General features: G+C 46.8%; 1 protein-coding gene across 1 annotated transcript in view; it reads right to left on the reverse strand.

The window, feature by feature from the left end:
* Window positions 1-17,495, reverse strand: part of CACNA1G (calcium voltage-gated channel subunit alpha1 G) — a 359,907-nt gene that overhangs the window by 231,309 nt on the left and 111,103 nt on the right. The window contains exon 9 of the mRNA XM_069953244.1: window positions 17,031-17,182. Coding sequence (XP_069809345.1) covers window positions 17,031-17,182 — 152 coding nt within the window. The remainder of the gene's footprint in view (window positions 1-17,030; window positions 17,183-17,495) is intronic.

Genomic DNA, 17,495 nt, shown 5'->3' on the forward strand with positions numbered 1-17,495 from the left:
CCATTTTGTTTTCCACTTTCTGGATTTTTATCAGCTACCAGTGTGGCAGAACTGTACAGATACAGTAATTCATTGTATAGACACATCTATATAACTTTTAATGTACTTTTAATAGGAAACAAGTTCTTCTTATCCAGAGTTCCCCTTTAATACGACCCTGAGTACAGGACATGTAGTATCACACTGTACTGTAGAAAGGAAATACCAGACAGCCAACCAGGGCATCCACTTCACTAATACTGGGATTTTACTCGTAAAATGGCCACTTTCATTATTCGATCAGCTAGTTTATTTTACATGTTCTGCAGATCTGGACTGTCATTGTATGCTGAGTCTGGTCTCAAGTTATGATGTTCTGGAAAATAACATTGCATGTTGAAAATATTGTATCTTAAGGTCATTGTAAGTTGAGGGATCACTGTATAACAGAAGGAGTAGTGGATCCGCTGAACCACCACTAGCGATGGCTTAAACCGCACCAGGGATCGGAGTCTAAAGGGCCGCTGCTCTTCACTCAAGCCAACCTCCAGGTGGGTTGGACTTCCTGCAGCAGGCTACCCCTTGCATGGCTTGCTAGCAGTGGCATACGAGGAGCAGCTGGAGATATGTAGGCAGGAAGAACACAGCACCCACAGCTGAAACAAGGACAGCAGTCACGGGCTGGGACCACAGGCAGCAGTAACCACAGACAGACAGCAGGAGCCACAAGCAGGAACCATGGGTAGAAGCTGGGACCACACCTTTAGGAAGCATGCAAAGGCTCCAACAAGAAAGCCAGGGAGGGGCTGCAATGTATAGCCCTAAGACTGCTGTGCAGCAGCCAACTAAGGGCACCCTGGCATGGCGCCGTAGGAAACAGGGGATACACATGCCAGACCGAACGGGGACAGAAGAAGAAAACAATGGGAGACGCCACAGCCCCAGACCACGTGTATCTGGGGGTGACAGTGCGGCCACAGTCAGGGATGACAACGCGGTGGTGGTAAAAGGTATGTGCCGCCGCTGTGGCTGTAACAATAAGAAGCATACTTTTTATCAGTGGCGTAGCTACCATAGAGGCAGGGAAGGCAGTTGCTATGGGGCCCGTGGAGGGAGGGGGCCCCGGAAGATAAGAGCCTCCTGAGTCCTTTTGCTTAACCCCTAATGTACTTCAGTGTGTAAGTGACCCAATGTTCTCCTACATGCTGCAACACAAAAAAGGGTTAATTTGCTAAAGACAATTAGCTCTCTGCCTCACTACTCTGATAACCTCTGAGCTCCTGCAGAGGTCAGGGTTTATCAGTACAGGAGTAGTGAAGGAGAGAGCTAATTGTATTCTATATTAACCCTTTCTTTGTGTTGCAGCATGTTACACACTGCAGTAAATAAGGGATTAAGCAAAAGGTAGTCTGCTCCTGCACCTATGTATATAACCATGAGGCTCCTAATAGGCTGTTAGATACATACATTAGTTACATACATTGTATGGACAGAACAAGCAGACATTGGCTTTCTCCTCTGCCAGTCACTGTTGTGGCTGCATACAGGATTCTGTCTCTGGCCAAAAGAGATTTTTTTCCCCACATCACTGAGTATATGTGTGTGTGTATGTATGTGTATGTGTATATATGTACTAGAAAATGTACCCGGCGCTGCCAGTGTGTTAATTAGATTTGTTCTAAGGTGCCCAGGAGGCCAAGCTAAAGGTATTGTTTCATCTGAGTTAATCAGTAAAATTAGTGTATACCTGTAGAGGGGTTCTGTATACCCACAATGTATAGTTTTTAGGGGTCTCGCATATCTGTAGTGCATAGTTGGGGGGGTTGTATACCTATAGTGTATAGTTGGGGGGTCCTGTATACCTGTAGTGTGTAGTTGGGGGGGCTTTATACCTGTAGTGTATAGTTGAGGGAGGTCCTGTATACCTGCAGTGTACAGTTGGTGAAGGTCCTGTATACCTGTACTGTATAGTTCGGGGGTCCTGTATACCTGTAGTATATAATTGGTGCTGTATACCTGTAATGTATAGTTGATGGAGGTCTTGTATACCTGTAGTTTATAGTTTGAAGGTCCTGGATACCTGTAGTGTATAAATGGTGGAGGTCTTGTATACCTGTAGTATATAGTTCGGGGGTCCTATATACCTGTAGTGAATAGTTTGAGGGTCCTGTATGGCAGTGTTATCCAGTCATAGTATGGCGGTATTGGTCAGGTCTGGTAAGGCAGTGTTATCCAGTCACAGTATGGCGGTATTGGTCAGGTGTAGTATGACAGTGTTATCTAGTTACAGTATGGCGGTATTGGTCAGGTCTGGTATAGCAGTTTTTTCCAGTCATGGTATGGTGGTATTGGTCAGGTGTGTTATGACAGTGTTACCCAGTCACAGTATGGTAGTATTGGTCAGGTATGGTGTGGCGGTGTTATCCAGTCATGGTATGGTGGTATTGGTCAGGTGTGGTATGACAGTGTTATCCAGCACAGTATGGCGGTATTGGTCAGGTCTGGTATGGCAGTGTTATCCAGTCACAGTGTGGCGGTATTGGTCAGGTCTCGTATGACAGTGTTATCCAGCACAGTATGGCGGTATTGGTCAGGTCTGGTGTGGCAGTGTTACCTAGTCACAGTTTGGTATACCTGTTGTGCCCTGTATATACATGTTATGTATAGATGGAGTAGGGGGTCCTATACATGTACTGTATAGATGGAGAAGGAGGTCCTGTATATACATGTACTGTATAGATGGAGTAGGGGGTCCTGTATATACATGTACTGTATAGATGGAGTAGGGGGTCTACCAGTTATTACTGTGGACGTTGTGAGGCAGCTTCCCTAGCAACCACAACTCCCTGTGAAAATGAAAGCAGTAATCCTATTGGTTGCTAAGGCTCCAACTGCTGTTTTCTCTGGGCAAAGCTGCAGCTAATTATATCACCTGTGTTTGCAGTGAGGAGATTTTCCTATTCATCTCTATGGGGCGCTCTTCCCCCTCCCCCTCCCCTCCTGTACATCTGGCGGGGACGGGACCTTCGCTAAAACCTTCCCGGGCACCCAATGTATCTGTGTGCCAAATTTGGGGTCAAACGGTTCAGGCGTTTGGAAGTCTAGTTGGGACAGACAGACAGACTTTCATTTTTATTATATACTAGAAAATGTACCCGGCGCTGCCCGGGTATAAAGTGTCAGTGTGTTAAATAGATTTGTTCTAAGGTGCCCAGGAGGCCAAGCTAAAGGTATTGTTTCATCTGAGTTAATCAGTGGAATTAGTGTATACCTGTATACCCTACAATGTATAGTTTTTAGGGGTCTCGCATATCTGTAGTGCATAGTTGGTGGGGTTGTATACCTATAGTGTATAGTTGGGGGGGTCCTGTATACCTGTAGTGTGTAGTTGGGGGGGGCTGTATACCTGTAGTGTATAGTTGAGGGAGGTCCTGTATACCTGCAGTGTACAGTTGGTGAAGGTCCTGTATACCTGTACTGTATAGTTCGGAGGTCCTGTATACCTGTAGTATATAGTTGGTGCTGTATACCTGTAGTGTATAATTGGTGGAGGTCTTGTATACCTGTAGTATATAGTTCAGGGGTCCTGTATACCTGTAGTGAATAGTTTGAGGATCCTGTATAACTATTGTATAGAGTTGGTGGAGGTCCTGTATACCTGTAGTGTATAGTTTGGGGTCCTATATACCTGTAGTATATAGCTGGTGGAGTTCCTGTATACCTGTAGTATATAGCTTTGGGGTCCTGTATACTTGTAGTATCGAGTTGGTGAAGGTGCTGTATACCTGTATTATAGAGTTGGTGTAGGTCCTGTATACCTGTAGTGTATAGTTTTGAGGTCCTGTATACCTGTAGTGTATAGTTTGGGGTCCTGTATACCTGTAGTATATAGTTGGTGGAGGGGGGGGGGAAGAAACAGAGTGCTGCACCTCACACCTATGGCTGATACTAGTGCCCCTAGGCTAAATAAAAAACACATCAGAATTTTGTGTATGAATTGATCAAGCCATACTGCCCCATGTACCTCGTGCCGGTATCTGATACACATGGGTCCCTACACTAAGTCCACACCGTGCCAGTCAGTGGCCACCAACCCCGCAGGCGTGCACAGCCAGGGAACGGGGGCCATGGGACGGCCCTGCGACCCCCATGCCACAGGACCAGACCCAAAAACACCACACCAGAACCCGGCCAGCACCGCCGGCGGAGAAGGTCGCCCCCAAGCAGCACAAGTCTGGATAAGATATTACACTCACCATAGCTGCAGCAAACAGAATGGGAAAAAACAGGAGGGATTAAAACCATGTGCACTCAGGTGTCTCCTGCTAATTGCGGTCATGTGGGTCTCACCAGGAGGAGTGCAAAACACGGAGAAAAGAGAGAAACAAAATGCGGTTCAGGGAAGAAACAGAGTGCTGCACCTCACACCTATGGCTGATACTAGTGCCCCTAGGCTAAATAAAAAACACATCAGAATTTTGTGTATGAATTGATCAAGCCATACTGCCCCATGTACCTCGTGCCGGTATCTGATACACATGGGTCCCTACACTAAGTCCACACCGTGCCAGTCAGTGGCCACCAACCCCGCAGGCGTGCACAGCCAGGGAACGGGGGCCATGGGACGGCCCTGCGACCCCCATGCCACAGGACCAGACCCAAAAACACCACACCAGAACCCGGCCAGCACCGCCGGCGGAGAAGGTCGCCCCCAAGCAGCACAAGTCTGGATAAGATATTACACTCACCATAGCTGCAGCAAACAGAATGGGAAAAAACAGGAGGGATTAAAACCATGTGCACTCAGGTGTCTCCTGCTAATTGCGGTCATGTGGGTCTCACCAGGAGGAGTGCAAAACACGGAGAAAAGAGAGAAACAAAATGCGGTTCAGGGAAGAAACAGAGTGCTGCACCTCACACCTATGGCTGATACTAGTGCCCCTAGGCTAAATAAAAAACACATCAGAATTTTGTGTATGAATTGATCAAGCCATACTGCCCCATGTACCTCGTGCCGGTATCTGATACACATGGGTCCCTACACTAAGTCCACACCGTGCCAGTCAGTGGCCACCAACCCCGCAGGCGTGCACAGCCAGGGAACGGGGGCCATGGGACGGCCCTGCGACCCCCATGCCACAGGACCAGACCCAAAAACACCACACCAGAACCCGGCCAGCACCGCCGGCGGAGAAGGTCGCCCCCAAGCAGCACAAGTCTGGATAAGATATTACACTCACCATAGCTGCAGCAAGCAGAATGGGAAAAAACAGGAGGGATTAAAACCATGTGCACTCAGGTGTCTCCTGCTAATTGCGGTCATGTGGGTCTCACCAGGAGGAGTGCAAAACACGGAGAAAAGAGAGAAACAAAATGCGGTTCAGGGAAGAAACAGAGTGCTGCACCTCACACCTATGGCTGATACTAGTGCCCCTAGGCTAAATAAAAAACACATCAGAATTTTGTGTATGAATTGATCAAGCCATACTGCCCCATGTACCTCGTGCCGGTATCTGATACACATGGGTCCCTACACTAAGTCCACACCGTGCCAGTCAGTGGCCACCAACCCCGCAGGCGTGCACAGCCAGGGAACGGGGGCCATGGGACGGCCCTGCGACCCCCATGCCACAGGACCAGACCCAAAAACACCACACCAGAACCCGGCCAGCACCGCCGGCGGAGAAGGTCGCCCCCAAGCAGCACAAGTCTGGATAAGATATTACACTCACCATAGCTGCAGCAAACAGAATGGGAAAAAACAGGAGGGATTAAAACCATGTGCACTCAGGTGTCTCCTGCTAATTGCGGTCATGTGGGTCTCACCAGGAGGAGTGCAAAACACGGAGAAAAGAGAGAAACAAAATGCGGTTCAGGGAAGAAACAGAGTGCTGCACCTCACACCTATGGCTGATACTAGTGCCCCTAGGCTAAATAAAAAACACATCAGAATTTTGTGTATGAATTGATCAAGCCATACTGCCCCATGTACCTCGTGCCGGTATCTGATACACATGGGTCCCTACACTAAGTCCACACCGTGCCAGTCAGTGGCCACCAACCCCGCAGGCGTGCACAGCCAGGGAACGGGGGCCATGGGACGGCCCTGCGACCCCCATGCCACAGGACCAGACCCAAAAACACCACACCAGAACCCGGCCAGCACCGCCGGCGGAGAAGGTCGCCCCCAAGCAGCACAAGTCTGGATAAGATATTACACTCACCATAGCTGCAGCAAACAGAATGGGAAAAAACAGGAGGGATTAAAACCATGTGCACTCAGGTGTCTCCTGCTAATTGCGGTCATGTGGGTCTCACCAGGAGGAGTGCAAAACACGGAGAAAAGAGAGAAACAACCACGATGTGGACTTAGTGTAGGGACCCATGTGTATCAGATACCGGCACGAGGTACATGGGGCAGTATGGCTTGATCAATTCATACACAAAATTCTGATGTGTTTTTTATTTAGCCAAGCGGCACTAGTATCAGCCATAGGTGTGATGTGCAGCACTCTGTTTCTTCCCTGAGCCACATTTTGTTTCTCTCTTTTCTCCGTGTTTTGCACTCCTCCTGGTGAGACCCACATGACCGCAATTAGCAGGAGACACCTGAGTGCACATGGTTTTAATCCCTCCTGTTTTTTTTCCCATTCTGTTTGCTGCAGCTATGGTGAGCGCAATACCTTATCCAGACTTGTGCTACTTGGGGGCGACCTTCTCCGCCGGCGGTGCTGGCCGGGTTCTGGTGTGGTGTTTTTGGGTCTGGTCCTGTGGCATGGGGGTCGCAGGGCCGTCCCATGGCCCCCGTTCCCTGGCTGTGCACGCCTGCGGGGTTGGTGGCCACTGACTGGCACGATGTGGACTTAGTGTAGGGACCCATGTGTATCAGATACCGGCACGAGGTACATGGGGCAGTATGGCTTGATCAATTCATACACAAAATTCTGATGTGTTTTTTATTTAGCCAAGCGGCACTAGTATCAGCCATAGGTGTGATGTGCAGCACTCTGTTTCTTCCCTGAGCCACATTTTGTTTCTCTCTTTTCTCCGTGTTTTGCACTCCTCCTGGTGAGACCCACATGACCGCAATTAGCAGGAGACACCTGAGTGCACATGGTTTTAATCCCTCCTGTTTTTTTTCCCATTCTGTTTGCTGCAGCTATGGTGAGCGCAATACCTTATCCAGACTTGTGCTACTTGGGGGCGACCTTCTCCGCCGGCGGTGCTGGCCGGGTTCTGGTGTGGTGTTTTTGGGTCTGGTCCTGTGGCATGGGGGTCGCAGGGCCGTCCCATGGCCCCCGTTCCCTGGCTGTGCACGCCTGCGGGGTTGGTGGCCACTGACTGGCACGATGTGGACTTAGTGTAGGGACCCAGGTGTATCAGATACCGGCACGAGGTACATGGGGCAGTATGGCTTGATCAAGTCATACACAAAATTCTGATGTGTTTTTTATTTAGCCAAGCGGCACTAGTATCAGCCATAGGTGTGATGTGCAGCACTCTGTTTCTTCCCTGAGCCACATTTTGTTTCTCTCTTTTCTCCGTGTTTTGCACTCCTCCTGGTGAGACCCACATGACCGCAATTAGCAGGAGACACCTGAGTGCACATGGTTTTAATCCCTCCTGTTTTTTTCCCATTCTGTTTGCTGCAGCTATGGTGAGCGCAATACCTTATCCAGACTTGTGCTACTTGGGGGCGACCTTCTCCGCCGGCGGTGCTGGCCGGGTTCTGGTGTGGTGTTTTTGGGTCTGGTCCTGTGGCATGGGGGTCGCAGGGCCGTCCCATGGCCCCCGTTCCCTGGCTGTGCACGCCTGCGGGGTTGGTGGCCACTGACTGGCACGATGTGGACTTAGTGTAGGGACCCATGTGTATCAGATACCGGCACGAGGTACATGGGGCAGTATGGCTTGATCAATTCATACACAAAATTCTGATGTGTTTTTTATTTAGCCAAGCGGCACTAGTATCAGCCATAGGTGTGATGTGCAGCACTCTGTTTCTTCCCTGAGCCACATTTTGTTTCTCTCTTTTCTCCGTGTTTTGCACTCCTCCTGGTGAGACCCACATGACCGCAATTAGCAGGAGACACCTGAGTGCACATGGTTTTAATCCCTCCTGTTTTTTTCCCATTCTGTTTGCTGCAGCTATGGTGAGCGCAATACCTTATCCAGACTTGTGCTACTTGGGGGCGACCTTCTCCGCCGGCGGTGCTGGCCGGGTTCTGGTGTGGTGTTTTTGGGTCTGGTCCTGTGGCATGGGGGTCGCAGGGCCGTCCCATGGCCCCCGTTCCCTGGCTGTGCACGCCTGCGGGGTTGGTGGCCACTGACTGGCACGATGTGGACTTAGTGTAGGGACCCATGTGTATCAGATACCGGCACGAGGTACATGGGGCAGTATGGCTTGATCAATTCATACACAAAATTCTGATGTGTTTTTTATTTAGCCAAGCGGCACTAGTATCAGCCATAGGTGTGATGTGCAGCACTCTGTTTCTTCCCTGAGCCACATTTTGTTTCTCTCTTTTCTCCGTGTTTTGCACTCCTCCTGGTGAGACCCACATGACCGCAATTAGCAGGAGACACCTGAGTGCACATGGTTTTAATCCCTCCTGTTTTTTTCCCATTCTGTTTGCTGCAGCTATGGTGAGCGCAATACCTTATCCAGACTTGTGCTACTTGGGGGCGACCTTCTCCGCCGGCGGTGCTGGCCGGGTTCTGGTGTGGTGTTTTTGGGTCTGGTCCTGTGGCATGGGGGTCGCAGGGCCGTCCCATGGCCCCCGTTCCCTGGCTGTGCACGCCTGCGGGGTTGGTGGCCACTGACTGGCACGATGTGGACTTAGTGTAGGGACCCATGTGTATCAGATACCGGCACGAGGTACATGGGGCAGTATGGCTTGATCAATTCATACACAAAATTCTGATGTGTTTTTTATTTAGCCAAGCGGCACTAGTATCAGCCATAGGTGTGATGTGCAGCACTCTGTTTCTTCCCTGAGCCACATTTTGTTTCTCTCTTTTCTCCGTGTTTTGCACTCCTCCTGGTGAGACCCACATGACCGCAATTAGCAGGAGACACCTGAGTGCACATGGTTTTAATCCCTCCTGTTTTTTTCCCATTCTGTTTGCTGCAGCTATGGTGAGCGCAATACCTTATCCAGACTTGTGCTACTTGGGGGCGACCTTCTCCGCCGGCGGTGCTGGCCGGGTTCTGGTGTGGTGTTTTTGGGTCTGGTCCTGTGGCATGGGGGTCGCAGGGCCGTCCCATGGCCCCCGTTCCCTGGCTGTGCACGCCTGCGGGGTTGGTGGCCACTGACTGGCACGATGTGGACTTAGTGTAGGGACCCATGTGTATCAGATACCGGCACGAGGTACATGGGGCAGTATGGCTTGATCAATTCATACACAAAATTCTGATGTGTTTTTTATTTAGCCAAGCGGCACTAGTATCAGCCATAGGTGTGATGTGCAGCACTCTGTTTCTTCCCTGAGCCACATATAGTTGGTGGAGTTCCTGCATACCTGTAGTGTATAGTTTTGGGGTCCTGTATACCTGTAGTGTATAGTTTGGGGTCCTGTATACCTGTAGTATATAGTTGGTGGAGGTCCTGTATACCTGAAGTATATAGTTGGTGGAGGTCCTGTATACCTGTAATGTATAGTTTTGGGGTCCTTTATACCTGTAGTGTAAAGTTTGGGGTCCTGTATACCTGTAGTATATAGTTTTGTGGAGGTCTCGTGCACCTGTAGTGTATAGTTTTGGGGTCCTGTATACCTGTGGTGTCCTGTATACCTGCAGGGTTGTATTTACCCGTATGGCAGTGTTATTCAGTCACAGTGTGTCTGTATTGGTCATGTCTGGTATGGCGGTGTTATCCAGTCACAGTATGGCGGTATTGGTCAGGTCTGGTGTGGTGGTGTTATTTAGTCACAGTATGGCGGTATTGGTCAGGTCTGGCGTGGCAGTGTTACCCAGTCACAGTTTGCTATACCTGTAGTGCCCTGTATATACATGTACTGTATAGATGGAGTAGGGGTCCTGTATATAAATGTACTGTATAGATGGAGTAGGGGCTCCTGTATATACATGTACTGTATAGATGGAGTAGGGGGCCCTGTATATACATGTACTGTATAGATGGAGTAGGGGGCCCTGTATATACATGTACTGTATAGATGGAGTAGGGGGTCCTGTATATACATGTACTGTATAGATGGAGTAGGGGGTCCTGTATACATGTACTGTATAGATGGAGTAGGGGGTCTACCAGTTATTACTGTGGATGTTGTGAGGCAGCTTCCCTAGCAACCATTGCTCCCTGTGAAAATGAAAGCAGTAATCCTATTGGTTGCTAACGCTCCAACTGCCGTGTCTGCTGCAGCTAATCATATCACCTGTGTTTGCAGTGAGGAGATTTTCCCATTCATCTCTATGGGGTGCCTCTCTTTCCCCTCCCCCTCCCCTCCTGTACATCTGGCGGGGACGGGACCTTCGCAATAACCTTCCCGGGCACCCAATGTATCTGTGTGCCAAATTTGGGGTCAAACGGTTCAGGCGTTTGGAAGTCTATAGAGGACAGACAGACAGACAGACTTTCATTTTTATGATATAGATATATATATATATATATATATATATATATATATACACTAGAAAATGTACCCGGCGCTGCCCGGGTATAAAGTGTCAGTGTGTATAGAGGGTCCTGTACACCTGTAGTATAGAGTTGGTGGAGTTGCTGTATACCTGTAGTATAGAGTTGGTGGAGTTCTTGTATACCTGAAGTATATCGTTTGGGGGTCCTGTATACCTGTAGTGTATAGTTTGGGGTTCTGTATACCTGTAGAGTTGGTGGAGGTGCTGTGGCAGTGTTATCCAGTCACAGTATGGTGGTATTGGTCAGGTCTGGTATGGCAGTGTTATCCAGTCACAGTATGGCGGTATTGGTCAGGTCTGATATGGCAGTGTTATCCAGTCACAGTATGGCGGTATTGGTCAGGTCTGGTATGGCGGTGTTATCCACTCACAGTATGGTGGTATTGGTCAGGTCTGGTGTGGTGGTGTTATCCAGTCACAGTATGGCGGCATTGGTAAGGTCTGGTATAGCGGTGTTATCCAGTCACAGTGTGGCCGTATTGGTCAGGTCTGGTATGGCAGTGTTACCCAGTCACAGTATGTTGGTATTGGTCAGGTCTGGTATGACAGTGTTATCCAGTCACAGTATGGTGGTATTGGTCAGGTCTGGTATGACAGTGTTATCCAGTCACAGTATGGCGGTATTGGTCAGGTCTGGTATGGCAGTGTTATCCAGTCACAGTATGGTGGTATTGGTCAGGTCTGTTATGGCAGTGTTACCCAGTCACAGTATGTTGGTATTGGTCAGGTCTGGTGTGGCATTGTTATCCAGTCACAGTGTGGCCGTATTGGTCAGGTCTGGTATGGCAGTGTTACCCAGTCACAGTATGTTGGTATTGGTCAGGTCTGGTATGACAGTGTTATCCAGTCACAGTATGGCGGTATTGGTCAGGTCTGGTATGGCAGTGTTATCCAGTCACAGTATGGTGGTATTGGTCAGGTCTGTTATGGCAGTGTTACCCAGTCACAGTATGTTGGTATTGGTCAGGTCTGGTGTGGCACTGTTATCCAGTCACAGTATGGCGTTATTGGTCAGGTCTGGTATGACAGTGTTATCCAGTCACAGTATGGCGGTGTTGGTCAGGTCTGGTATGGCAGTGTTATCCAGTCACAGTATGGAGGTATTGGTCAGGTGTGGTATGGCAGTGTTATCCAGTTACAGTATGGCGGTATTGGTCAGGTCTGATATGATGGTGTTATCCAGTCACAGTATGGCGGTATTGGTCAGGTCTGACATGGCAGTGTTATCCAGTCACAGTTTGGCGGTATTGGTCAGGTCTGGTATGGCAGTGTTATCCAGTCACAGAATGGCGGTATTGGTCATGTCTGGTATGGCAGTGTTATCCAGTCACAGTATGGCGGTATTCGTCAGGTCTGGTATGGCAGTGTTATCCAGTCACAGTATGGTGGTATTGGTCAGGTCTGGTATGGTGGTGTTAAATGTGACATCTAGAGCTATTACCTACCAGTCCTGATGCTAATTGGTGAGTGAGGATGGGGCATCCTCAGGTTTAGTGCTTAGGGCAGCAGCAGCTGGTAATACTGTCCTTTATACATATCCTGTATAGATGGAGTAGGGGGTCCTGTATACATGTCCTGTATAGATGGAGTAGGTGGTCCTGTGTGAGGCAGCTGGCCCTAGCAACCACAACTCCCTGTGAAAATGAAAGCAGTAATCCTATTGGTTGCTAAGGCTCCTACTGCCGTTTCCTTGGGCAGCTGCAGCTAATTGTGTGTTTGCAGTGAGGAGATTTTCCAATTCATCTCTATGGGGCGCCGCTCATCCCCCTCCTCTCCTGTGCATCTGGCGGGTACAGAACCTTCGCTAAAACCTTCCCGGGCTCCCAATGTATCTGTGTGCCAAATTCGGGGTCAAACGGTTCAGGCGTTTGGAAGTCTATAAGGGACAGACAGACAGAAGGACAGACAGGACAGACAGACAGACAGACTTTGATTTTTATGATATATATATATATTGTGTAGGGGATGGGGGCCTCATACAGTTTTTTGCTATGGAGCCCCATGAATCCTAGCTACACCCCTGCTTCTTATCATACATGTATATACTGGCCTATGTGCTTTCATACATTTTATTAACTAAAACATCCTGAAGTAAATCATTCAATGACTAAAACATACAGCTTCTATAATGACACGGATTGTCACAGAGGACTGGTGCAAATGTGGTACCAATATTCAAGAAGGGGGTCAAAAAGTGATTCTGGAAGCTATAGGCCTGCAAGTTTAACATCTATTTTGGATAAATAATTTGAGTGTTTCAAAGGGATACTATACTGTAGTAATTTAAGGAAAATAATATACTTTATATATTTTAAAGGAAAATAATGATATTGTGCCACATAAAAGGTTGGTCCATAAAATGAAGACGCTGGGACTAGGGGAAAATATATGTAAACTGGTGAGTAACTGGCTAAGTAATAGGAAACAGAGCATGGTTATTGATGCAGAAACTCAGATTGGGTCACAGTTACAAGTGAGGTACTGCAGGGTCCACTCATTTTTCAAATGTTTATGAATGCTGCCGCCGGTGTTTGGGCAGCACACTCAGGACTGGGAGTGGCTGTATCCATCCTCTCCCCAGCCTGCTGTCATCTGGAGCTGTAGGCAGCTGACACCGCCACATGGGAGACAATAGTTCAGGCTCAACTTCTGTCCCTCCCTCTCCTGCTCAAAGGGGCCCCCTAGGAGCCATGGGACCCCCAGGCAGCCACCTACCCTGCCCAATGGGAAAGACAGCTCTGCTATACCTTACTGTTTGTGGTAATATTTGATGAAATAGCCAATAATAATTCTAGTAGGAATATGACAAACTGACTTAAACTTTGACTTTGACTGGAAAGGAAGGATAACAATTATAATTACCCAATAATTAGAATATGTATCAACATACAGTACTTTGGTTGTTATTAGTTTTACCTTTGCAGTGGGCTTTGCACGAAAGTTCAGATAGATATAATTAAACCCCTTCCTCCAAAATGACATCAAGGGATGTGAAAAGCAGTGCCATTCTGCATCATGACGTCCCTGGACATCATGCTTTCCCTGCCTCCGCCCACTGTCCCTATCTGAGAACTGGCAGCGGAAGGAGGCTGTTTCACACAGCCACCTCCCACTGCCACTGCCCGGAGGGGAGCCATGCTCCCCCTTGGACAGTTAACCCCACAGACCCCACAGGCCCTCTTTCCTTTTCCTTGTCCAGTCTGTGTTCCCCCTACCCCGATCCAGTTCCCCCCATTGCTTCACCCGCCCCGATCCAGTCCCCCTTCCAGTGCTCCTCCAGCCCCGATCCATCTCCCCCCCATGTGTTCCCTTTTTTTTTTTTTTTTTTTAAACTTTATTAAATTTTCATAGTACAAAATCATGTTAAAACCTCAATGATCCACATCCTACCCCATACTATCTCCATCAGCTAAATATACACGGTCTAGTTCATTACCATCCATTATAAACCATAACCAAACAGCAATATGATCCGGAGGGGATTTCACCAGGGTTCCCTTACCCCCCTCCGATCTGGTCCCTCTCCCTCCCCCTTGTCACCCCCCCCCCCCCCTCCCCGGATTTGTCTCCCTCCCCGTGCGCAACAATCAGGCCGCCGCACTGATCCTTTCAATTAGCTGCAGGGACCTGGTCGTTTGTAACACTGACACTCATTCACTATATAATACATTGCAGTACAAATACATATATTAATAAATAATTAATTAAAACAAATAAATTTAATAAATAAATAATTTAACCCCTTAAGGTCAAAGCCAATTTTTGTTTTGTGCCTTTGCTTTTTCCACTTTATGTTTAAAAGGCCATAGCGCTTGCATTTTTTCAAATAGAGACCCACATGAGCCCTTATTTTTTGTGAAACCAATTGTACTTTGCAATGACACACTTTATTTTCACATAAAATATGCTGCGAAACAAAAAAAATTATTTGCGCTGTCAAATTGAAAAAAGAAAGAAATTTGTTTACATTTCATGGAGTTTCGTGTTTACGCCGTTCACCCTGGGGTAAAACTGTCTTGTTATATATGTTCCTCAAGTCGTTGTGATAACAACAATATATAACATGTACAACTTTTATTTTATTTGATGGCTTTTAAAATATTCAAACCATTGTTAAAAAATATATGTTCCTTAAAATTGCTCTATTCCCATGCTTACAACGCTTTTATCCTTTGGTCTATGGGGCCGTGTGAGAAGTCATTTTTTGCAACATGATGTGTTCTTTCTATTGGTACCTTGATTGCGCGTATGTGACTTTTTGATTGCTTTTTATTAATTTTTTTCTGGATTTGATGCGACCAAAAATGCACAATTTTGCACTTTGGAATTTTTTGGCGCTGACGCCGTTTACCGTGCGATATCAGGAATGTTATAATTTAATAGTTCGGGCGATTACACATGCGGAGATACCGAATATATTTATTTGTTTATTTATTTATATTTATAAAATGGGTAAAGGGAGGTGATTTGGACTTTATTAGGGGGGGGGGGATTTTTTTTTATAAATAAAAAACATTTTTATTTTTTTAACTTTAACTTGAAGTCCCCCTGGGGGACTTGTACACACAGCACTGATCTCTCATAAAGATCAATGCTGTGTATACACAGCAATGATCAGTGAGATCGGTGATACATTGCTCTGGCCTGCTGCAGGCCAAAAGCAATGTATTGTCGAGCCGGGATCAGCGGCATTGGGACGCTGAGTCCCGACCTGGCCAGAAGAACGGATCTCCCCCCGCCATTGCATCGTGGGGGGGAGGGGGTGATCCGTCCCACTAGACACCAGGGAAGCACGGAGCTAAGCATCTGAATGCAGCTGTCAAGTTTGACAGCTGCATTTAGATGCTTAATTAGGGACCCATGCTGGCTAATAGAAGCGCTCCCCGGCTGTAGAAAACAGCCGGGAGCAGCGCCGTTCAGAGCGCTCTGAACTTTCACCGCGTCACCATGACATACCAGATACGTCATGGGATGCTAAGGGGTTAAATAAATATACACATTTCCCATCCCCCTTTATAAATAATCGCCTATAAATAAGATACACATATTTGGTATCACCGCGTCCATAATGACCCCGTCTATTAACCCATTACATTAATTATACTGCCCGATTAACGCCATTAAAAAAATAAAAAACGAACCAAAATGACAAAAACGTCACATGTACCCAAAAGGTGGACCACTAAAAACATCAGCTTATGCTGCAAAAAAAAAAGCCCTGCAGTTGAGTTAGGTGACGCACTGAGGCCACATATAGGGGATTTCTAGAAACATCGGAATAAGGGGAATCAATAGTGAGTTCCATTTCTCAGTTAGTATTTGGAATCTTTTGATATCTTCCCAAAAAATTGAAAATTTTAAATTTCCCTTCCGACTTGCTTAAATTTCTGTGAAACACCTAAAGGGTTAATACACTTATTAAATGTTACTTTAAATACTTTGAGGGGTGCAGTTTTTACAGTGGAGAGAATTATAGAGGTAACTAACATACAGGCCCCACAAGTCCACTTCAGAATTGAACTGGTTCATAAAAAAATCTGAATTTAAAATTTTTCTTAAAATTTGAAAAATCGCTGCAGAATTTTGAAGCCCTCTAACATCCTAAAAAGTAAAAGGATGTTCACCAAATGATGTCACCATAAAGTAGACATGTTGTAGATGTTTGCAGTAATAATTAGTTCATGTGGCATAACAATTTTTCTCAGAAAAAGAGAATTTTGAATATAAAGGATTGTACATTTTTCTAATTTTTGCGCAAATGTGTTTTGTTTTTTTTTTTACAAAAAACTACTAAGGGCCACATGTATCATCCGGCGAATGGATGATTTTCGGCGGAAAGTGCCGATTTGCGTATTATTTTATACGCAAATGGCCGATTTGCGAATAAAATATTCGCAAATCGGCACTTTCCGCCGAGTACGCCAGGGGGGCGGAAAGGGGGCGTGTAGTGGGCAGAACGGAGGGCGCGGACTCAGAGTCCGCGCGATTTACCATTCGTTCCGCCCAAATATACGCCGAAAACCTACTCCAGTCCTCAGCTGGCGTAGGTTTTCAACGGTGCACACCGGCGCGCACAGGATTTATGTAGAGGCAGTCAGCCTCTACATAAATCTCCGTAGCGCCGGAGCTGCGGGGGCATTTTTAAGTCCGGCGTAAAAAACGCCGGACTTAATAAATGCCCCCCTAAGTGTATTAACCAAAGTATACCACTGACATAAAGAGGAATATGTCACGAGAAAACAATCTCAGAATAACCACAATAGTTAAAAGGATCGCAGAGTTATAACTACATAAATAGAGACTGGTCAGATTAGCAAACTAGGCCCTGGGCATTAAGGCCAAAACAGGCTGCGGAGGCAAGGGGTTTAGATAGTATCAGAAGCTGCAATACAATTACCTGATTATGACAATGATGCCATCAAATATGTTATATGGGTTCTTGATGTAGCCAAATGGACCATAGACCAACAGCTTTAAAACCATTTCCAGGGCAAATAAACTTGTAAAGACTATGTTACTGATCTCCAGGGCATTAGTCAATTCTTCTGGCTGTAATAAAACAATTTTTTAGTGAGTGAAAATCAAAGAAAAAAAAAAAACAGCTTAATCAAAACAGGTAAAATAACCAGGAGTATATAATGATGGTTTGGGGAATTGTTCTCAACAATATGTAGGAAACCAAGAAAACAGACTATACTCGTATGTTATCTACGAAGATTTGGTGTTAAGAATTAAAAAGAGATATTAAACCAGAAAATTTTCTCACAAATGATGTCTATCCCACATGACTTATTTTACTACTGCAGAAGCACCAAGTTTTCTTTTATTTCTTTTTTATGTATGTTTGAACTCAACTATACCC

Source organism: Dendropsophus ebraccatus, chromosome 14, assembly GCF_027789765.1.
Source record: "Dendropsophus ebraccatus isolate aDenEbr1 chromosome 14, aDenEbr1.pat, whole genome shotgun sequence".
Lineage (NCBI taxonomy): Eukaryota > Metazoa > Chordata > Amphibia > Anura > Hylidae > Dendropsophus > Dendropsophus ebraccatus.